General features: G+C 43.9%; 2 protein-coding genes and 1 non-coding gene across 3 annotated transcripts in view; 1 reads left to right on the forward strand and 2 right to left on the reverse strand.

Annotated features, from left to right (window-relative positions):
* CDS2 (CDP-diacylglycerol synthase 2) overlaps positions 1-19,476 on the reverse strand; it is a 61,625-nt gene extending 42,149 nt beyond the window's left edge. The window contains exon 1 of the mRNA XM_059705608.1: positions 19,172-19,476. Coding sequence (XP_059561591.1) covers positions 19,172-19,228 — 57 coding nt within the window. The 5' untranslated portion in view covers positions 19,229-19,476. The remainder of the gene's footprint in view (positions 1-19,171) is intronic.
* Positions 2,523-2,659, reverse strand: LOC132240373 (small nucleolar RNA SNORA2/SNORA34 family). The gene has a single exon (XR_009454292.1). It is a non-coding gene; the product is annotated as a small nucleolar RNA SNORA2/SNORA34 family (small nucleolar RNA).
* Positions 13,542-14,999, forward strand: LOC132239383 (elongator complex protein 5-like). Its single transcript, XM_059705609.1, has 2 exons — positions 13,542-13,671; positions 13,744-14,999. Exons 1-2 carry the CDS (start codon positions 13,565-13,567, stop codon positions 14,537-14,539), a joined length of 903 nt encoding a protein of 300 aa, XP_059561592.1. The 5' UTR covers positions 13,542-13,564; the 3' UTR covers positions 14,540-14,999.
* Positions 19,477-24,113: the final 4,637 nt, after the last annotated feature.

The following is a 24,113-nucleotide window of genomic DNA, read 5'->3' on the forward strand; positions in this document are numbered from 1 at the left end:
CTGTCCCAGAGGCTCCTTACACTATCTTCGTATTTTCAGATTCTTTTTTCATTTTGCTTTTCTGGTTGGGTGTTTTTTGCTTCTTCGTATTTCAAATCTTTGCCTTGATTCTTGCGCTCCTCTGGTCTGCTGTTGGGAGTCTGTGTAGTATTCATTATTTCAGTCCGTGTATGCTTAATTTCTAGTTGGTTCTTTATCATAACATCGAGGGTCTCATTAGATTTCTTGAGGATCTCACTACATTTATCGGCGCCTTCTAGACAGTTCTTAAGAGACCTTAAAAGTGTGGTTCTGAACTCAATATCCTCCATTGACAATTTTGTCCTGTTTCTTTGTCTCCGCATTTTTTATGCTTTCTTGGTGCACCCCCTAGTGGTCTTTGTGCGCAGTCTTGTTGTAGTTAAGCCTTGATTGTTGTCGGGTGATTTGACCTCCAGGCTAACTGGCTATGAGAGTCCTCTGTGTCTCGATTCTCTCTCATCCTTGATGTTTCTATCTCTTTCTCCCTCTCCCTTCCCCTCTGAAATCAATAAAAAATAAATAAAAAGAAAAGAAAAAAATCAACACTAATAAAAGAGAAAAATGGTAATTGGCGTACGACGATACCCTTTTCATTGGCTAATCAGGGCTATATGCAAATTAACTGCCAACTAAGATTGGCAGTTAACTGCCAACAAGATGGCGGTTAATTTGCATATGTAGGCACAATGCAGGGAGGCGAAAGGGAAAGCAGGAAGAAGCCCCCTGCCACTGACAGTGATCAGAAACCCAGGGGGGAGCTAAGAGCTGGGGGGCAGGGCAAAGGCGGCCCTGGGGCCGCCTTTGCCCTGCCCCCCAGCCATGATCGGAGAATCAGGCGCCTTTGCCGCCCTGGCCAGTGATAGCAGGAAGTAGAGGTGGAGCCAGCGATGGGAGCTGGGCACGGTCGAAGCTGGCAGTCCCAGGAGCTAGGGATCCCTTGCCTGGGCCTAAAGCAAAGCCCACGATCGTGGGGCCGCTGCAGCTGCAGGTCCCCGCTGCCCGGGCCGGACGCCTCAGCCAGAGGCGTCAGGCCTGGGCAAGGGGCCGATCCTGCGATTGGAGGGTGATGGGGGTCAACGCCTGAGGGCTCCCAGTATGTGAGAGGGGGCAGGCTGGGCTGAGGGACACTCCCCCCCCCCCACACACACACACCCAGTGCACGAATTTCGTGCACCGGGCCCCTAGTAAAAGAATAAGAGTCAAACAGACCAGCCCTAGCCAGTGTAGTTCAGTTGGTTGGAGCATCGTCCTGTGCACTGAAGGGTTACGGGTTCTATTCCCGGTCAGAGCACACACCCAGGTTTCGGGTTTGATCCCTGGAGCACAAACAGGAGGCAACCAATCGATGTTTCTCTCTCCCTCTCCCTTCCTCTCTCTCCAAAATCCATTTTTTTAAAAAAAAATTAACAAAAAAGAAGCAAAGAACAGAAAACTGTTGAATGTATCACAGATAGTAAAAGTACTGCTTCATGAAACTTTTGCTTCAAAATGATTATATATGCAACCTTGTATAGGAATACAATGTTAAATATATTTGTTCCTCTGGATCAAGGTCCAAAAAAGCCTGAAAGGCCAGAGGCGATGCAGAGAAATATGTTGTAAACGAACTCACCATACAAATGTTGGTTGTTATAGGGATGGAGGCAGAAATAAGAAGAAGACATGACTCTGCTGACCTTTCACAGATGAAAAACTAAAACAGAAACACAGCACTGCCCTAGCCAGTTTGGTTCAGTGGATAGAGCGTTGGCCTGAGAACTGAAAGGTCCCAGGTTTGATTTCGGCCAAGGGCACATGCCCGGGTTGTGGGCTCAATCCCCAGTAGGGGGCTTGCAGGAGGCAGCCTATCAATGATTCTCTCTCATCATTGATGTTTCTATCTCTCTCTCCCTCTCCCTTCCTCTCTGAAATCAATAAAAATATATTTTAAAAAAAACAACAACACAGCACCTGTGTGGTACAAAGGCATTCTAATGACATGCTTCTCCATTACCCTATTTGTATCTGAGCCTTACCCACACCTAGGTTTCCTCAGTTAGAAGCCTTTTTCTTTCTCTCCATAATCCTCAGGAAGAGGGAGAAAATCAACCAATAAAGTAAACTTCTGCCTGAAGACTAACTCTTATGTAATCCAGTTCAAAGAAACTAATAATGAAACTAACTTCCAAACTAGTGATGAAACTAAAGACAAACAGGAAATGCTGTCTTTTAACCAAAGACCACAGCAATTAGCAATTAAAAGGCTACAGTCTGTGCAGCAAAAACAAATAAGTAAATAAATAAATGTTCAAAGTTATCAAACAATAAGTGGGATTTAGAGATGAAAGATTAAGAGGGAAAAATTGCAGTTCAATGATCTCATCACTTCCCTACTCCCAGTTACATTTCAGCACCAAGAAAGAAGGTCACCAAAAATGTGCTGAAATCAATGTCACCAGTGATATATATTTTTTTATTTCTTTTTTCTTCTCATTATTTGCCCCTTTTCTCTCTTTTCTCTCAGATGTTTCTTTCTAATGAACTGACCATTACATTTCCTAAGTTCTGAAATGGCCAACAGACCGCAGAAAGACATTTATTTAGGCTCCTGCTTGAAACCAGCAACTTCGGCAAACTGGTGGCCTTGATTCAGGGCCAACATTGATGTATATTTTAAAATCCTTTATTGCATTTTAAATTTTAGTAAGTTTAATTTTGAATTTAGTAAATGTATTTGTTTTAATACATTTTAGTAAGTCTAAATTCTGAATAATACTTTTAATTTTGCTTATGTTTTTTTACTAACGTAGGAATAGTCATTTTTATGCTTAGCATTAAAATTTTTATGAATTTCAGTTTTAACTTGACATTCTATAGTGTGCCCAAACTTTGTGCATCTGAACCACTTCGTTTTATTGTCTTTTTTAATTTCATAGTCTTTTTAGCATAAACATTTTCTTAATCCTCACCTGAAGATACGTTTTTTATTGATTTTTTTTTTTTTTTTTTTTTTTTAGGAAGAGATAGACAGACAGACAGACATACGTTGATCGGCTGCCTCCCATAGTATTGAACTAGCAACCTAGGTACTAGTATGTGCCATGACTGGGAATCGAACCCGCAACCTTTTGGTGCATGGGACAACACTCCAACCAACTGAGCCACCCAGCCAGGGCTATAACATAAACACTTTTAAACAAAATACTGAGGATGATACTAAGCACATCATGTTAATGGAGCATGGTACTTTAATACTAAAAATAAATACTGATACGTACTGACATGCCAATATTTTCTTTTTGCTCCTCAACTAAGCTCACAAGTTCCTCCTGAAACCAGATTCCTGGTTCTCATCGCGCAACCAGTTGCTAATCTTCGCAGCTGCTTAGCACCACTCTCTTGACAACCTCATGTGCAGGTTACAGCCAAGACTGGCAATGACAAGGGGTTTATGACCACATCAACAGGAGAGCTGTGTCTTAGAGCTCTGCCTCCTTTGTTCCCTGTGGGACAGTCAGTTTCACCACCCTGCCAGGAAACCCCATGACAGATCCGCATGCCTTTACTGAATTGTGTAGAAGCTTCTGAAATCCGGGACAAGGAGCCCCACTCCAGAGAATGCACCTGCTGAAGACAGAGCAAGATACAGCACTTAACCAGGATTTGGACAGCCAATTTCCACAGAAGCCTGGATGACAAAATGCGGGGCAGAAGGGGATTCCACAGAGGAGCTGGGGCTAAGCTGGACCTCAGGATATGAGGGCTCTGAGCAATGCAGGCCTCACACTCCTGCAGCCTGCAGGGCCTGTGCCAAGATGCCCTTGCCTCCAGCTTACAGGCCCCAAGGAACTCAGTGGCCACTGTCACCACCTCCTCTCTCGAAAAACGGATGCAGAATGAGGTAAGGGGTCCCCCATCCCCATGGCTCATGGCCCTGCTAGCTAACCCTGAGATGACCACAGGTCCTCCCATGTTAGGGGTGCTTTGGGCAAACTGTGGAAGCAATATCATTGGGAGAGCAGGAGGTGAGGAAAGAGGAATGACTCTAGCAAAAAGCATGGAACTGAGATTCAACTCTCCTGGGTTCCAATTCTAACTTGAATTTCAGGCCTTTTTGCTCATTCCTGTAAATAGGAGCCAATACTCCTGATAATCCAGCAAGCCCCTTCTAGAAATGTATACAAGTGGCCAGCTGCGCACTGCGCGGGCCAGGTCTTGTAATAACATCACAACCCTGCTGAGCAGTTCCCCTGCCCCAAGGCTATCCTCTAGGCCAGTGGTTCTCAACCTTCCTAACGCCGCGACACTTTAATACAGTTCCTCATGTTGTGGTGACCCCCAACCATAAAATTATTTTCATTGCTACTTCATAACTGTAATTTTGCTACTGTTATGAATCGTAATGTAAATATCTGTATGCAGGATGTATTTTCATTGTTACAAACTGAACATAATTAAAGCATAGTGATTAATCACAAAAACAATATGTAATTATAAATGTGTTTTCCGATGGTCTTAGGCGACCCCTGTGAAAGGGTCGTTCGACCCCCAAAGGGGTCGCTACCCACAGGTTGAGAACCGCTGCTCTAGGCTATCGCAGAGACATGTCTGTGAAAAATGGATAATTTTTAAAAATCCTTTAAGAACAATACCACAGTTTAGATCTCTCAACTTCTTTAACTATTAAAAAAACCATAAAATCAGTAAGAAAGATTTGAACATGCCAATAGAAATATTAGCCAAAGCGAAAGACAACTTGCCAAATAACCTGTATACTTATTTAATGTCACAATAATCAATGACAAAAAATAAAAAAGGCCATGAGAAATCATTTTTCTTACATCAGATTGAATGAATAGATAAAAAGAATATTCACTGTGGACCAGGGTGAGAGAAAACTAGTACACTCATATAGCACTCATGGAAATATACATTAATACCACCTTTCTGAAAGGACATTTGGAGATGTGTATTAAGAGCCTTTAAATGGTTCACATCTCCCTTGATCTAGTCATCCCATGTCTAGAAAATACCCTAAGTAAATATCTAAAGAAACATGTAATTTAGATGAGGATGTTCATTACAGTATTGTTTATAAAAAGAAACAGCCTATATGTCCAACAACAGAAGAGTTTGCCATGATCCATTTAACAAAAATAGGGAGGAATACCAAGCAGCCGTTTTAAAACCTTAGGAATAAGATTAGTGGGAAATGATAAACATGTTAACAGCAATTACATTCTGGTAGTAAAATTAGGATACTTTCATGTCATCTCCACATTTTTCACAAAGCAAGTATTGCTTCCATAATTTTAAAAAGTACAAAATAACTATATCTAAGCCCCTCACTCCTCTGTACCGACACTGCTGTATATAAGTGTTATATGATTTCAAATCCACTTGTTTATGACAATGACAAAGACAAAGAAAAGTTGTTTTTAGAAGTAAAGTTGTTTTGATATAAGAATGCAAGGATGTCATCACTCTACATCTGTTGTCACTGATAAGCAATTAGCAACTCCTCTGGGGACTTATCTATAAGAACTATGGAGAAGCAACTACGCCAGGGGGTTATCTAGAATAAATACTGAGAGTTTGTGAGCACCATTAGAGAGTTTTGGTTTGGGCAAGGTGACTCTTCCTAACCTAACTCTCTAAGGAGCCTTGGGGTATTCGCCCCTTTCTAGGCAAGGCACTCCAAGAAGACAGTGGTGATAAACCTCACGGCTGGCCCTGTTAAAGAGATCAGCCTGCCTACCAACATTGGCATCTTTGTTCCCTAGCAACGTGCTCCAAATCAGCTCTAGGCTTGACACCCTCACCCCCCACTCTCCTACATACTTTAACTCATATAAAAAGGTACACCTCATATTAAATTTGGACTTGATTCCTCTCACTTCCCCTTACCTGGAACAATAGTGTGTAAGTCTTTCATATGTTTAGAGTATGTTATTTCTTTATTTTACTTATTCTATACGCTATTGGCTTGTAAAATTATAATTCCGACAACAAACCTGTGCTAAATAAATGGCTGGCAAAGACAACTCAGTCTCTGAGCATAACTTTTGCTGCCTCCCAAACAAAAAAACAGACACCTTTACTGCCCTTGAGGCCTTCCCATCACACTTGGGGACCCCTGACTCATTCTCTGTCCATCCTTCCAGGCACATTTCTGCTCCTCCAGTTCAAATGTCCACTCCCAACAAGTCTCTTCTTCCACCCCTGCCCAGGCAGGGCTTAAATGCCTCAGAATAACGAGTGAGCCCTGGAGTCACACAGATGAATATATACGGCAATTTGAGTCTTCAAAGCAACCAGAAGAACGAGTCCCCAAGGTCAGCTCCCACGACCACCTTACTTAATACTGGCATATAGCCGAAACCGGTTTGGCTCAGTGGATAGAGCGTCGGCCTGCGGACTGAAGGGTCCCAGGTTCGGTTCCGGTCAGGGGCATGTACCTGGGTTGCGGGCATATCCCCAGTGGGAGATGTGCGGGGGGCAGCTGATCGATGTTTCTCTCTCATCGCTGTTTCTGACTCTCTATCTCTCTCCCTTTCTCTCTGTAAAAAATCAATAAAATATATTTTAAAAAAAACAAAAACTGGCATATCTTGTGTTTTGCACTGCACTTGATTGCACGTCACAGATGTGGGGTGTGTGTGTGTGTGTGTGTGTGTGTGTGTGTGCGTGTGTTGTTTGTTTGTTTTTTTAACAAATTGAAGGCAAAACCATTCACCAGCAAAAAAAAAACACACACACACAAAAAACATAGCTCGCTTTATTGCAATGCTCGCTTTATTGCAGTGGTCTGGAACCAACCCACTGAGGTATGCCTGTATTGAACTCATCAAAGCTAAGAGAGATTAGTGGCCGATGAAGACTAAAAATTCTGCACCAAATTTCCTAAAAAGAATGATTCCCGATACAATCTCAAACCATCCTAGTTCTCCATCCCCTTTTTGACCCCCCCTAGATATTAAAAGTCTTTGTTTCCTCAACTTATTTTTTTATTCATTGATTGATTTGAGAGAGAGGAAAGGAGAGGGACAGAGTAAGGGATGGAGAAGAGGAAGGGAGGGAGGGAGACAGAGAGAGAGGAAGAGAGGAAGGAAGGAAGGAAAGGAGGGAGGGAGAGAGAAAGAGAGACAGAGAGAGAATCTGTTTGATTTATGCATTCATTGGTTGATTCTTACATGTGCCCTAAGCAGCAATCAATCCTGCAACCTTAGCGTATCAGGATGATGCTCTAACCAACTGAGCTACCCAGCCAGGAAAATGGGGGCTCATTTTAGTGTTTTGGATATTTTATGACAAATAAGAAATGTAAGAGTCATGTGTTAAAACACCAAACCCAATAATTGAGATAATTCTTCCTGAGATCTAGGAGATAAGATGTCCACCACAGCTGCCAGGACTCAAATGGAACCCTCTGGAACAATGAGATGTTTCACTTGTCTGGTGAAAAGTCCCAAGGAGAACGGATATCTCTGGAAAAAAATAGTTCTTTGTCAAAAGTTCTCGAAATAGCTACTCCCCAGTGATACCTTTTCAACAGATGACTATGTGCAAATTGAAAAGTCTCTGTACAGAGAATTTTGTGGAATAGAAAGAAGATAGAAATGCCAACTACTCAAGAGAAAACTGAGTGTTTGGCTGACATCCCTGTGAGAAAACAAAGCTCATGTGGACCTTGCTCTCCCAAAATTAAATTACAGGAGATAATTTAAAACACAACACAAACTGGATTTTAGTGGGAGATTCTATTAAAAGTAGCCAAGCCAAGCCCTGCCAGCGTGCAATCAGTGGCTGAGTGTCAATCTATGAACCAGGAGGTCATGGTTCAATTCCCGGTCAGGACACAAGCCTGGGTTGCAGGCTCAATCCCCAGTAAGGGTTGTGCAGGAGGCAGCTGATCAATGATTCTCTCTCATCATTGATGTTTCTCTCTCTCCCTCTCCCTTCCTCTCTGAAATAAAGAAATATATATTTTTTTAAAACTACCCCGTATCTACTCCTCATTCTACCTGACATCTCTGAGGTATCTGACATTGACATTTTCTTTCTTCTCAAAAACTTTTCTCTGGCTTTGGTAACACACCATACTCTCTTGACTCTCATTGGTCTCCTACCCTGTCTCCTCTTCTCAATCAGCCAACTTAAACAATATATAGTCACATTGCCCTTCTTAATGTCAAGAGCAGAAGCACAGAATTCACGTGTCATAAAGAGGAACCCCTTTTATCTGTCACCCACACATACACACACTAAAAAAAAAAAAACAACAAAAGTGCAGCAACCTCCTGCTTCTAATGTTGTAAGATCAGCTCAGTCTCTCAAAACTTCCTGTTGAAGAGGCAAACAAAGACCATGCCTTTTGACCTTAATATCCTATTGAAATTAGTATAGTAAGAATTGAACCATGGCCTTAGACAGAAATAGTAGGGAACAGGGATCATTTGTGGATATGAGATTTCAACAAAGTAGACTGAAGAGCTAAGATGGATGAAATAGAACAGAGAAAATGCAGCCAAGAGTATATGCTTCAGGAAGGCTCCAGGGAAGTAGGAGCCCTCTGCTCGCTGATACCCTGGAGAAGCTCTGCACTGAGATCTGATAACTGGAATGGTGGGTGAGGTTGAGGGAGTTCTGCTCCCCACCTACTCAACCTAAACTGAAGTCGATCAGACAATAACAACACATCTAAGCACACAGAGGTCTGTCAAATTGCCAGTGTCAAAATTTATGACAGAGACCTTAAACAAGACAGAGCTCCCACACTCTATGTCAGTCAAGAAAGCATGATAGGAAAACATCTATGGTTGTAATAGCCCCTCCCTTTAACTTTCTTTCCCCCTCTTTAAAGAACCTCCTTCTTGGTCAGGAGCACTTGCACATGACTTGCCATGGCTGCAAGTACTGGATTGTAATCCTTTAATTTGCCCGAAAAAATCCTTTTTGATAATGAAATACCTAGTAGACTTTTTTTTTTTAAATATATTTTATTGATTTTCCACAGAGAGGAAGGGAGAGGGATAGAGAGTTAGAAACATCGATTAGAGAGATACATCTATCAGCTGCCTCCTGCACATCCCCCTACTGGGGATGTGCCAGCAACCAAGGTACATGCCCTTGACCGGAATCGATCCTGGGACCCTTCAGTCCGCAGGCTGATGCTCTATCCACTGAGCCAAACCAGTCAGGGCTGAAATACCTAGTAGACTTTTTGTTTAGGGTAGAGAGCAGTCAGGAGAGAGATGAGCCAAGACACTGCTGTGTGTGTCTCTCTCATTCTTCCTAGTCTGAATGGGAAAGTTTATTGGGTTATCTTGCCCCCGCTCCTACTGTCCCTCTCCCACAATTGTACTTGAAGGGAAGAGGGGTGACAAGTAACCTTTTTAGTGCATGGTCACCAGGCTCAATGAGGAGATTGCTGGATATCAAACCGTGAAAGCTGGCCAGTTCAGGAAGCTCTATACCACCATCAAAATAAATGTGACTCAGCGAGTCTGACAATCCACCACAGGATGTTAGATTTTGATGAAACTATATAAGAGTATTCCTAATATGGATCCCATCATTAGGGGGACCACATAATGTATCCTCCAAATTGGGACAATTCAGGGCAAAAGAGTGTCACCCCACTCAACACCCACCTAGTCCACACCCATTACTATTGACTTCTTCAACCCTTCTCTTCCTTGGTGAGAAATACAATTCTTTAAAGCAACAGTTCTTGAATTTTTTTTAATCTCAGGACTTTTTTATACTCCTTTATTTTAAATATAATTTTTATTGATTTCAGAAAGGAGAGGGAAAAAGAGATAGAAACATCAAAGACATGCCCGGCCGGTGTGGCTCCATGGTTGAGCATCAACTTATGAACCAAGAGGTCGAGATTCAATTTCTGGTCAGGGCACATGCCCAGGTTGCGAGCTCAACTCCCAGTGTGGGACATGCAGGAGGCAGCCAATCAATGATTCTCTATCATCATTGATGTTTCTCTCTCTCTCTCTCTCTCCCTCTCCCTTTCTCTCTCTTAAATCAATAAAAACTTTTTTTTAAAAAAAAAAGAGAGAAGACTATGAAGGACCAAATCTAAGAGACCTGAAAAAGGGGCTGAAATTATTTTTTCCTTGTAATTCATAGGGTGATTTCAGAGCTGCTAGAAAATACAAAAGACAGATGGACTAGAAGAGGCTGAGAACAAATTCTGAAGGGAGGAAGTTCAATTAGAAAGGTTTGCAAGCATCAATTCCTGAACTTGCAAGAGCAACAGATAAGGGAATCCAGATAACCTATGGCGTGGACTGGGTGAGAGAGCAGAAACACTGAGACTAACAGATTTCAAGCTGCAGCAACTCCAAGATCTGATTCTACTTATAGAGGAGATAGAAAGGGGAGGGTCAATGTCTAGAATGAGAGAAGTCAAAGTTGAGACAAAGTAAGTTTACGCTGACTGAGGGCATGCACCTAAGAGTGTTCTGTAGACCACTGAAACCACAGAACTAGGAAGGCATAGATGTGGAGAAGAGGCTCTGAGAGTCACCCACTGAGAGGGATGCAGGGTCCTCACATAAGAAACCCAGGAACAGACAATGTTACCAGTAAATCCCAGGTCTCAATGGCTCTTTCAAAAATAACAAAGTCTAGCTAGAGGTGGCTCAGTTGGCTGGAACACCATCCTCAACACCAAAAGACTGCCAGTTCAATTCCCAATTAAGGCACATACCTAGGTTGCAGGTTCCATACCCAGTCTATGGGAGGCAGCCAATCGATGTTTCTCACATCAATGTTTCTTTCTCTCTCTCTCTCTCTCTCTCTCTCTCTCTCTCTCTCTCTCTCTCTCTCTCTTCCTCCCTCCCTCCCTCCCTCCCTCCCTCTTAAAAAAGAAATCAATAAACATATCCTTGGGTGAGGATTTTTTAAAAAAAGCCAAGTCTTCACAGAGAAGCCCCAGCTGGCCCTGTGATGATTCAATACAAAGGTAAACAAATCAAAAGGACATCTGCCCCTGGCTGGGAGGCTCAGTTGGCTGGAGCATCATCCCATTCACCAAAAGGTTGTGTGTTAGATTCCAGGCAGGGCACATATCTAGGTTGCAGATTCAATCCCCAGTAGGGGAACGTACAGAAAGCAACCAATCAATGTTTCTTGTTCCCGTCAATGTTTCAGTCTCTCTCTCTCTCTCTCTCTCTCTCTCTCTCTCTCTCTCTCTCTCTCAAATCAATTAAAAGTTGTGAGGTTTTTTTATTTTTAGAAAAAGGGACATCTGATTTTGGAAGGACAGGTCAGGTCCTCCCATCCGGACAACAACTGCTCATAAGCACCACAACCTGGAATGAGGGGCTGCATCTGGTGAGAACTAAGTAGGAAGGAAGGAGGTGTTCACAGTGCACTCTTTGCAACCTATCAAATTCTGAACCATGTATTACTCAGTCAAAATAACATAATAAAGTTTAACTTTCCTTAAAAGGTCACTCAACTTAGTGGGCCCTATGCCATCCCCACTGTTGGGGCAAACAGCATGAGAACAAAGATCAGGGACTGGCAGGATGAGCTGCCCAATGAGGATCAGGTCTGCCCTCGCTGACACCGTACCACCATCCCAACCAGGCAATCATCACGTGGCAAGGTTTGGAAGGCAAAAACTCTGCCCAATGCCAGTAATAAGTATTTTTCCAACAAGACCCTAGCAAGTGTCAGGGTCTCTCTGTCTCCCTTCCAAACTAGAGGCAGCATGATACAGGAAAGGCTGTGCTTTCTCACTCCCAGCAGCCTCCAGTGCCAAGAAGAAAAGCCAGGGTGTTACAGCACATGGTACAGGTTGGAAGAATATGCAAATCAGAAATATTGACACATTTTCCCAAATGGTTTAAAGGATGATTATTTGCACTGCAAAATTAGTTACAAGATTCATTTCAGAGAGTTCCCAGATGCATTCAAGTAATAGATTTCTTCAAATCAGTGGAGAAAAGAGGATTATTTGGAGCCAAAATTGGTATAAAATCCTGGACATTTTCCTCATGAACACAAACACCAGCCATCCCCAAACCCCCTGAGCTAACAGAGATTGCATACAGCACACTGGATTCTGTGAATGTCCTAAGGAAAAGGTGTGTTGAACACTGAATGATTATTGCTAGAACAAACAGTTCTGACACTAAGAGTCATCAACCAGAAAGCATTTATTCTGAGCAACCTCACACAGCTCCGTGAGGAGTCTGTACCGCCCTGGGAGTTCCTTTCAAGGCTACCTCAGTGGCTGCTCTCAGAAACGGGCTTCAAAGTAGATAATCACCCGTCACCCAACAACTGGGAAAACTGGACCTAACCAACTATTCTACAAAAGAACAAATTGTTTCTCACAATCTCCACATTGACTATCTGAGAGTATACATATATTTGACATTTTGAAAGATTTGTTTTGCTATTTTTTTTTTATTTTTGTAGCCACATAAGAAAAACAGATGACATTTGGGCTTTTTTTCTTGTCTTTTTAGGCATTTTTTCTATCAAAGTCAATCAATGCAGAAGCCTTTAAAATCTGTAAACTAATTATGTGCCCTTGAAATGGTTAATTGTATGAAGCTTTTTAAATTATTTTTTTTCTCATTATGAGGGAAAAGAGAGAGAATTTTAAAGGGTCATACAATTAACCATTCTGCAACTAACCAACTGTGTGACCTTAAGTAAGTAAACTCTCTGGGCTATGATGTCCACTTCTATAAAATAACCTCTAGGATCCCTTCAAGTCCTAACATCTGATAAGAGCAATTTAACATTTTTAAAAGACATGAATTATTCTAAGAAAAAAAATCACATATTTGTGCACACACACACATTTTAAACAAAATTAGCTTTAAAAAAACAATTATAGCCTTAGCTGGTTTGGATCAGTAGATAGAGCGTCGGCCTGCAGACTGAAAGGTCCCAGGTTCAATTCCAGTCAAAGGCACATGCCTGGGTTGTAGGCTCCACCCCCGGTGGGGATGTGCAGGAGGCAGCCAATCAATGATTCTCTCTCATCACTGATGTTTCTATCCCTCTCTCTCCCTCTCCCCTCTTCTCTAAAATCAATAAAAAATAAATAAAAACAATTTTAAATACTCATGAATTGGGAAGTAATTGAATTTTAAAATAAAATTATACTTTGATCAACATAAATTAAGAAACTTAAAATGATGGGTATATGACAAATCAATCTTTCACCATTTTTCCCTATTTTTAAGTCTGAGAACCAAAGTTAAGATTCACTGATTTTTCAATACCAAAGTATTTCTCAATGAAGAAAAATTTTTGAAACAAAGCATTTCTCCTATATCTGAAGTAGTTATAGTTCTTAAAATAAGATCTTATTATTTTAGTAGTTCACTCTTATAAGTCTATCAGAAAACCACTTCTAATTTTTCAACACTATGCTACAATAGATTAGCTGGTGCTATGAAGGAAAGATAATTGTATAAAACGATGTTCCTTCTACTGCTAAAGCTTGACTGTGATTCCGAGCACTGAAAACCTCAGCAAGAAAATGAACTGGGGAGAAGCGACGGGCCGCTCGCGGGAGATGCTGGAGTCGCTGTTGGGTCCCGGCGGCCTGGTGCTGCTTCGGGACTCGGTGGAGTGGGAGGGGCGCAGCCTCCTGAAGGCGCTCGTCCGGCGGGCCGCGCTGCGGTGAGTACCCGCGGCCCCCCGTCCCCGGAAGCCGCCCGGGCCGCTCTGACATCCGCCTCCTCTGGTCCTCAGGGGGGAGCGGGTCCACGTCCTGGGCTGTGAAGTGAGCGAGGAGGAGTTCCGGGAAGGCTTTGATTCCGGCACCAACAGCCGGCTGGTTTACCATGACCTCTTCAGAGACCCTCTCAACTGGTCAAACGCTGGAGAAGCCCTTCCTGGGGGGCCCCTGGGAGTCTTGAGAGCACTGTGCACGAGAACAGGTCCTGGTCCTGTCACCATTGCCCTTGATTCTCTTAGCTGGCTGCTGCTTCACCTTCCCTGCACCACACTCTGCCAAACCCTGCATGCTCTGAGCCGTCAGGACTCCCGCCCTGATGACAGCTCCCCAGTAGAACGTGTGCGTGTGCTGGGCCTGCTACATGAAGAGCTTCATGGCCCAGGCCCTGTGGAAGCATTGAGCTCCCTTGCTCAGATTGAAGTGACCTTGAGTGGTTCAGGGGACCAGGCCTCAGCTCACATTCTCTCTCGGAGGCCCCAACATCGTCCAACACATAAGATTCAATGGTTCACCATCCTGCCTGACTTCAGCCTGGATCTCCAAGAGGGGTCTCCCCTAAAGTCCCAGCCCCACCCAGATCCTCGCACACACCCGGTGGATCCCACTTCTCACTTGACCTTTAACCTTCACCTGTCCAAGAAAGAGAAGGAAGCCAAAGATAGCCTGACCCTGCCCTTCCAGTTCAGCTCAGAAAAACAGCAGGCTCTACTGTGCCGTGGTTTAGGCCAAGCTACCAGCCATATCTTCTATGAGCCAGACGCTTATGATGACCTGGACCAAGAGGACCCAGATGATGACCTAGATATTTGACTAGAGTGAATTGGAGGGGGGTGCGGAGACCTTGGGCCTATAACCATTGTTCCAGTTGGCCTTACCTTGTTTCTTCCCCATCTTTGTTTCCTGTGTCTCTGGAGACCCTACCCTCTGACCCATGAGCCAGGGAGCAGTGTCCAGTCAGGACAAAAAGTGGATGGGCCCTAGCCGGTTTGGCTCAGTGGACAGAGCATCAGCCTGTGGACTGAAGGGCCCTGGGTTCGGTTCTGGTCAAGGGCACTTACCTTGGTTTCAGGTTCCCCGGCCCTGGTCAGGGTGTATGCAGAAGGCAACCAATCGATATGTCTCTGTCACATGGATGTTTCTCTCTGTCTCTCCCTTTCCCTTCCACTCTCTAAAAATCAATGTAAAAATATGAGGATTAACAAAAAAAAAGTGGGATGGGGGCAGAGGGAAAGGTGAGAGACTAGGAAACCTATCACACACACGCCTAATAAAGTATTTTTTTATTAAAAAAGAAAAAAAAAAAAAAAAAAAAAAAAAAAAAAAAAGAAAATGAACTGAAAAGATATGTCACAGAAGGCCAAGCTCTGTCCATAACACTTTCCTTAAAAGGTGATGAATAGGAAAAGACTACTCCAAACATGTATAACTTAAAGATTTAATCATCTTCCAAGAGTGGAAGGTGAATATTAACTTTTTTTTCTGTAAAACTATGTTTCAGCCCTAACCGCTTTGGCTCAGTGGATAGAGCGTCGGCCTGCGGACTCAAGGGTCCCAGGTTCGATTCCAGTCAAGGGCATGTACCTTGGTTGCAGGCACATCCCCAAGTAGGGAGTGTGCAGGAGGCAGCTGATCGATGTTTCTCTCTCATCGATGTTTCTAACTCTCTATCCCTCTCCCTTCCTCTCTGTGAAAAATCAATAAAATATATATTTTTTAAGAAAATCAAAAAAATATTTAAAAAAAAAAACAAAAACTATATTTCAATCAGAAACAATAACTAAAATATTACTACAATGTGACTCTTCCTGCCCTACCTCTGTAACATGCATACTCATTTAACCCACATGAATGGCCTCTGGTGCACATGCTGTTTTATTGCCCCATTTTAGAGATGGACAAACTGAGGCTTTTATACAAGTGATTTGCTCAGTGATACATCTCTTAGGGTGCAGAACCCAGGCTCAAGATGGATCTGACTCTTAAGCCCAGCTTTAAACCACTGTCTTCAGTTAAAATTTAAACTCCCCCTTCTAAATGATGTCACTATTTCCTCCTGATACTGGTTCCATCAATCTAGACAGGAAGCCTGGAAAGGAGTAGAGCTCTAATTTAAATAACACTCCAGCATCTAAGTACAGCAGAAAACCGCAAATCTTCACTCTAACCTCTAAAACAAAGACTCCTGAAATGCCAACCCAATCATAAATTTTAAGATGCCAATCTTTTGGCCCATGCTTCATCCTCTTCTTTCCTAAACTACATTGTAAAAACATGGTTGGAAAGGAAGAGAATCATTCCCGAAGTTTAAATTCCAAGTTTCTTAGTTTGGCAACAATACTGTGCTTTGGAACTTTAAAATTATAAGCATGGTTCCCAGAGAAAAACATTTCCTTTATTAGCAACAGGCTCTGAAAATTCCATTCTGATGCTAAATATAACAAAATATCTCTAACTTTTATAATAAACACATTCTCCAGATTATTTTGAAACTAAGGATTGTGTGCTTATTTTTAAGACAATTTTGCAAAAGCACTTAAGCAACTGTAACATTTTAAAGAATCTTTCAAACTTGTTCCAGTTATTTTAATAAATTGATTTGATATTGTTTTCTGAATTCTTCTATGAAATAAGCAAGTTCCCATTTCACAATTCATTTCCCTGAAGAAATATCCTTTTTTAGTTATTTCTAATTTTCTTAAGTGCTAACAAGAATATGGGCAAGCCCTGGCCATGTAGCTCAGTTGGTTAAGAGCATCTTCATGATACTCTAAGGTTGCAGGTTCAATCACTGGTTGGGGCACACTCAGGAAACAGCCAAAGAATGCATGTGTGAGTGGAACAATTCTCTCTCTCTCTCTCTCTCTCTCTTAATTTTTAAAAAAGATTACCGATAAAACCAAAATCATGGAAGGTTTTACAACCTATGAAATGAAACAAACCAGTATTTTTCAAAACTCTACAATATACATTCAACAAAGGCAAATATAAGCAAGAAATTCAGACTGCTATGAGATCTTCCAATTATCTAATATAAGCAAGAAATTCAGGCAGTGATGGGATGAGGGACTGTTTGCCTTGTTCTGAGCTAATGGACTACATCCGGCTTTTAACAGAATACAGTAGCTGCTGTACTTTAGGAAGCAACATGCGCTTAGTGGACCTCACAACCCCAGGCATTCTGTCATTGTGTAAGTGGCTGAAGTGCAGTTGTAAAAATTAAGGCACATTTAGCTGGACAGCTCCTCTGTGTCCTCCCTACCTAAAACATGGATAGGAAAGTATTTTCTTGTTAAGAGATCTTTGTGGCCGAAACCGGTTTGGCTCAGTGGATAGAGCGTCGGCTTGCGGACTGAAAGGTCCTGGGTTCGATTCCGGTCAAGGGTATGTACCTGGGTTGCGGGCACATCCCCAGTAGGGGGCAGCTGATCGATGTTTCTCTCTCATCGATGTTTCTAACTCTCTATCTCTCTCACTTCCTCTCTGTAAAAAATCAATAAAATATATTTTTTTAAAAAAAGAGATCTTTGTGGGGCTTTTTGGGTTTTGTGGGTTTTTGTTTTTTACTTTATTGAATTTATTGGGGTACCATTGGGCAGCACTTTTTCTCTGGAAGATGGATCCAAGGAGTTTTGGGTGGGGAGGATAGGAATTTTGTTTCACCTTGTAATGGGGGGGGGGGGGTTTGTTTTATTTTTATCAGCAAGTATGTCTAATTATTACAAATAGCTTTTAAAAAATATAGCACACACAAAAAAATATAGCACACTAGCTCTCATGCCTTCTTTTTTCTCCCTCTTCTCACACCTTCAAGGTCCACAAAGTGCCATTAATAAGTCTGACCCTGTCACCCTTAAACAGGGTTACATAGCCTCCAACTAGTATACAGGGTGGGAATGGAGTTCTTCCAGGCCCCACCAGGGTATTTAATAGGAAAATTAGAGATTTCAAAGTTGTCTCTGCAAGTAACTCGTAAACTTGCACAGAAGCCCTAAATTTTCTCCAAATTTTATTCTAAAAATCAATACTGAGAGTCCTCCTTGGATGATCCTCTGTCAAAAGCAACAAGAGTTGTTTAAACCCCTAAGCATCCTTTCCCTCCTCCTAAAACTGCTCTGTTTGCACCCTATCACCAAATCTGCCTTCCTAATGTCTCCCTAATATCCCCTTCCCTCCAATTATCAAAACCTGCAAGCTACGCGTGTGGGTGCTGTTGGCCTGGTGTACTGCCACAGGGATTGCTGGAAACCGCTGCTCCTCAGCTCCAGCCAAGCGGTAATCAGATGGGAACAAGATGGAGGATCTTCCAATTACCCAACATAAGCAAGAAATTCAGATCGTTATTGATGAGAGAGAGAGAGAATTTGTTGTTCCACTTATTTATGCATTCATTGGTTGATTCCTGTGTGTGCCCTGGCGGGGGATAGAACTCGAGGGGACCACGCTCTAACCAACGGAGCTACCCCGCCGGGGCAAGTCTTCTTGTTTTAATTTAAAGGAACACCTGGACCAAAGAAAACATCTGCAGGTCACCACCCACTAGCAACCTCCAAGTTAACCATTCTCTTCCATCCTGGTGCAGGTTCCCTCGGTCCATTCTACACGCCGCTCCAACTCCAGTGCTCAAAACCAAGCACTGCTCGAGGCACTACCGTGAAGTCCCAACCCATAGGCTGTCATTCAGCATCCACAGCATCACAACCACCCCCCCCCCCACCTTCCTCAACTCCCCTTCACAAACCTTTCACTTCAACGAAAACAGTCTACTCCCCTCATCCGTCACACCCCCCAACCAGCTGCATCCCCGCCAAGATGGCCTCTTCTTCACCCTCCTGTACCCCATCAATGCCCACACTTAAAGCAGGGAGCAAGCCCCTCTATTGGGAGTGTACTTTCCAACACCTGCTGACGGCGTGAGCCAAGAGACCTTAAAGCCCATGGATTTCACTTTCAAGGGATTTAAATGTCCTTAGAGGCAAATCCCAGGGCCTTGTCTTGATACCACCCCCCCAAAATTTAGAGGGGTGCGGAAGAGCCTCAGTCGGGCACAGAGGAGCAGAGTCGCCTGCCCGAGAAGGCTTTAAGGGGGTCTCTGAAGTCTTCACCCCCAGAAAGACCTCAGGATGTGGGGGACTGGAGTGGCACCCCCAACCATCCCTGGGAGGCAGGCGGCGGTGCGCAACCTCCCGCGCGCTCCTTCTAGCGCCGCGGAGATACCACCCCCAATCGGACCCCAGAGCCGCGTTCCGGGAACCCCGACTTGCTGACCCCTGACGCGCTCCTCGGGGATCCCGCAGCCAAGGACCCTCGCGCTGCCCAGGCCCGGGGCCGCCGGCGGCCGCCACAAAGAGTCAAAGAGCTGGACGACCCCTCTTGCGAGTGCCACCCACCGACCTCCGGCAGGCGCCGCTGCCCTGACCGCGCCCAGCCGGATGCCGCCTTTACCTTCTCCACCGGCGGTGCGTCCGGATCACGGACCGCCCTAAGCCTCAGCTCGTTCATGCTGGGACTCCGGGGCAACGTCGCCGAGGGCGAGCAGCGCAGCCGCCCGAGCCGGAAGCTCAGCGCGGGCGCGGGCGGGCGGGCGCGGAGTGCGCGCGGCTGAGCCCGCTCTGCCTCAGCAGCACGCAGCTCCGCAACAGCACACAGGCCCCAGAGCAGCCCGGCCGCCAGCCCTTGACCTCGGCCCCGCCCAGCGGCGCCACCGCCCTTTCACCGGGGCGGAGCACAGTGGACCTCCTCCCGCCCCGCTTGCCCCGCTCGCTCCGCTCGCCAGGGCCGGGGAGCGAGCGCGCACGCGCACCGGAACATCCACCAATGGCGCGAACCCGCTGGGCAGTGAGGGCGGGGCGGAGTAGATAGGCGTGCATTGGACAGCAACGTGAGGGGGCGGGGAAAGGCGTGCGTTTCCGAGGAAGATTAGCCAATGAGAGCTCCCGCCAGGCCGCGGAGGGCGGGCGCTGGCACCCTAGGTCCTAGAGATAACAGGTTGCTGGAGGTGAGAGGCGGCAGCTCGGGGGCTGCCTCTGGACCAGCCTACCGCTCTGGGCTTTGGGTCCTCTCCGTCCCGCTTGTAGACGCTCCTTGAGTCCTGCGTGAAAAGGCCTGGGGAGCCCACTGTGTAAGAGGCGGTCGCCACGCGATACGGAGGTGAAACCCAAACTTCAGTCCGCATTGTTTTGCAAAGTTGTCTCTAGTACTTACTGAGCGTTAATTATGTGCTAGGCACGGAACCAAGTAATGGCTTAAGTCTATCTCGTTTACTATGCACAAAGCTTGGCAGAGAAGATCTTCCGCGTTTTTTCAAATTTCTGTCTTCTGGGCCGGTTTTGGACAGTAATACTGCCAACTTTGTTCACAGCCAGATCCCTTATGTATTTGACACAGCTTAAGTATCTGTTGAAAGGATTTAAATTTTCTCCTAAAGGAAAATTATTTAACCAAGGATTCACAACTAGAAAGTGTCCACTAAGAATTGGAACACAGATCTGATTCTTTTACATATTTAGTTATTGATTTCAGAGAGGAAGGGAGAGTGAGAGAGAGGGAAACATCAATGATGAGAAAGAATCACTGACTGGCTGCCTCCTACACGCCCCCCACTGGGGATTGAGCCAGCAACCCAGGCATGTGCTCTTGACCAGAATTGAATCTGGGACCCTTCTGTCCACAGGCCAATGCTCTATCCACTGAGCCAAACCGGCTAGGGCCAGATCTGATACTTACCAAAGCCCATACTAACTTATGTTGCTTAAGCATCGCCTCCAGTGGTCTTCATTCGCTGCCTTGTGATGTAAAACAAGCATAAAATGAGGTCTATGTCCTTAAGCATATTGTAATTTAACAAGGAAAGAAGCTTGCGCACAAAAGAATTAGTTTCGTATAAGAAATTTTGATCTGAACTGTGGGTTTTGGAGAAAATAGAGTTCTAGCCCTAACTGGTTTGGCTCAGTGGATAGAGGGTTGGCCTGCGGACTGAAGGGTCCCAGGTTTGATTCCGGTCAAGGGCATGTACCTTGGTTGCCGGCACACTCCCGGTAGGGGGTGTGCATGAGGCAGCTGATCAATGTTTCTCTCTCATTGATGTTTCTAACTCTCTATCCCTCTCCCTTCCCCTCTGTAAAAAGTCAATGAAATATATTTTTTTAAAAAAAGAAAATAGAATTCTAGATTTCTGTAAGAGTATATTTCCAAGTTCCTGTTAACAGTCCTTCACAGTGACAGTAAAATGGATGTGGAAGAATGCTGAACACAGATTATGTTTTCTTTCGTAGTAACAACATTGCACAAATACTTGTTTGGGTTTATTTGGCGAAACAGACCACTCCCTTCAGTTTGTTATTTATCTCTGTAAATTATTTACATAAAGCTTTGCTTTTTGTGTTTTATTTTGTCTTTTGTTTTCATGTTATTTGTAAAATAAATAATATGCTGATGCTAATTTTAAAACTCCTAATCTGTTGAGAACTGTGTGATCACCGTTTTGACTCCTCAGTGGTCACTTCTTGAGTAAATTAAACAAGATTTATTATCTAAAAAACCTAGAAGGACATAAACACAGAGCGTGCCACAAAGGTCATCCTCTTGAGGCAGGTGAAGGTGCTGGTGTCTAGATCCTCACCTTTAGGGTACATAATTGTGAGAGGTCACACCTGAGTGAATAAACATCACATCAGTCCTTCCAGAAGCTCAGCTGTTCCTTTTCAAACCCAACCTAGTACAAAGGACGTTGGAGAACCAGTTCACTTAGACCAGAGGTCCATATGATTACTAAAGTAAATAACCCCCTACAGTTTGGCCTGAAGAAATTTCTCATCCATAACACTCGGCCCATCAGACTAACTAAACTCCCACACGTACATTCTTGAAGTCAGTGCAGAGGTGTCAGGTACTCAGACCTTTGGAAGTCATGCCAGTAGACCTATAGGGCAGCTTTAGGGCTTATCCATCAATTGTAGAAAGAAAGAAATAATAAAAATCTCCCCCACCTGCAGCCCAAAGAAGAATTTTGTTCCTTGACATTACCTTCTATCTCCTCCTCAATCCCTGATTTTTCTTTTTTCCCTCATATTAGCACTTTCTTTTAGGGTCATTTCTTCCAGGTTTGTGGCCTATCTTATATACAGCGATTTCATTGCACTTCTTGGTTAGTTCCATTATTTTGAGATGTTATTTTGATTAGTAGAACTAACTAGCATGAGAGTCTTCATCTCCCAGAATGTGCAAGCTGACTGTGAGCTCAGCATGAGTGGGCAGCTGTTGCTATAATTATTATTTTATATTAAAAAATACCTTCCGCCGAACCGGTTTGGCTCAGTGGATAGAGCGTCAGCCTGCGGACTCAAGGGTCCCAGGTTCGATTCCGGTCAAGGGCATGTACCTTGGTTGCAGGCACATCCCCAGTGGGGGGCGTGCAGGAGGCAGCTAATCGATGTTTCTCTCTCATCGATGTTTCTAACTCTCTATCCCTCTCCCTTCTTCTCTGTAAAAAATCAATAAAATATAAAAAAAAAATACCTTCCCCTTTCTTGATATTTAAAAACTGCATAGCCGAAACCGGTTTGGCTCAGTGGATAGAGCATCGGCTTGCGGACTGAAGGGTCCCAGGTTCGATTCCGGTCAGGGGCATGTACCTGGGTTGCGGGCGCATCCCCAGTGGGAGATGTGCAGGAGGCAGCTGATCGATGTTTCTCTCTCATCGATGTTTCTGGCTCTCTATCTCTCTCCCTTCCTCTCTGTAAAAAATCAATAAAATATATTTTTTTAAAAATAAAATAAAATAAAAACTGTATTGGTACAAGTGGCAAGAAAATTATTCAGTTCCCTGAATAGTATTTGTCCTCTCTTCAATTGACAATTGAAGAATTGTCAATAAGCAATTTATTGTTTAAGAATCATCAATAAACAAAAACAGGCTTTATTTGCTCTTTATCCTGCCCTTCATATTACCTTTCTAGTTCTTAGTTTGATAAGTGATCTCAGCTAAAACCTCATTAATTGTTTAATGAGATGACATGCAAAAATGGAATCGAGAATGAGCTATGCAGAATTGACAAGCTTCTTAAAGTTTCAAGAATGCAAATCCTGACCTACCCAGTTTGGCTCAGTGAATAGAGTGTTGGCCTGTGGACTGAAGGATCCCAGGTTCGATTCTGGTCAAGGGCACATGTCCAGGTTGTGGGCTCAATCCCCAGCGGGGTGGGGGGGGGGGGGCGAGGGGGGCCATGCATGAGGCAGCCAATCGGTGATTTTCTCTCTCCCCCTTCCCATTCCTCTCTGAAATCAATTAAAAGATATATTTTCAAAAATAATGCAAATCCTGTACACCCACAAACTTACAGACCTATTAGATTATTAGACAGTCCACGTAAACTATAATGTCAGTTTCTTCTGACAAACATTTGGTCTTTTTCAAACAACTGGTCTACATGGTGGGGGCAGGTGGCTTTCAGCACAATTATTCATCTATTGACCACACATGCTGAAATAGTAAATTTCAGTCTTGATTATTCATTAGAATTAACTGGAGAGCTTCTCAAAAATACTAACAGAGGGCCCACCAACTGAGCTACATAACAATCTCTGGAAAGCACCAAAGAGGAAATAGATTTTTGTTGTTGTTAAAATCCCAAGGTGAGTTTAATTGCAGTCAGGATTGAGAATCACTCTAATACATGATATTACCTTGTAAAGAAATTTGTCAGAATTTATATAAAATAGTTTCTTTTTCTCCCAATATTCATTAACACATTCTGAGCAGCAATGTAAACACTGTAGAAAATGCAGAAAAGTACAATGAAAAGTATTAAAATCACTTGTGGTACCATCAGCCACAGATAATTACTGTTAATATTTATATTATTTTTTTAACTTTTTTATTGAATTTATTGAGGCAACATCTATAATAATAAATGCATAATATGCTAATTAGACCAGATGTCCTTCTGGGATGAAGCCGGGGCTGCACCCCCACAGCTGCAAAGGAGGGATCCAGGCAGCCGCGGCTGCGAAGGCCTACTCTTGCACAAATTTCAGGCATTGGGCCTCTAGTCCTATATAATAAAACCCTAATATGCAAATCAACTGAACAACAGAATGACTGATCACTATGATGCGCACTGACCACCAGGGGGCAGACAGTCAATGCAGGAGCTGCCCTCTGATGGTCATTGCGTTCCCACAGGGAAGTGCTGCTCAGTCAGAAGCCGAGCTCACGGCTGGCGAGCACAGTGGCAGTGGCGGGAGCCTCTTCCGCCTCCGCTGCAGGGGGCAGTAAGGAGCGAGGGGTCCCAGACTGCAAGAGGGATGTCTGACTGCCGACCTAGGCCCAATCCCTCTGGGGGTCAGCAGGCAGACATCCCCCGAGGGGTCCCGGACTGCAAGAGGG

Source organism: Myotis daubentonii, chromosome 8 (genome assembly GCF_963259705.1).
Source record: "Myotis daubentonii chromosome 8, mMyoDau2.1, whole genome shotgun sequence".
In the NCBI taxonomy this organism is placed as follows: Eukaryota; Metazoa; Chordata; class Mammalia; order Chiroptera; family Vespertilionidae; genus Myotis; species Myotis daubentonii.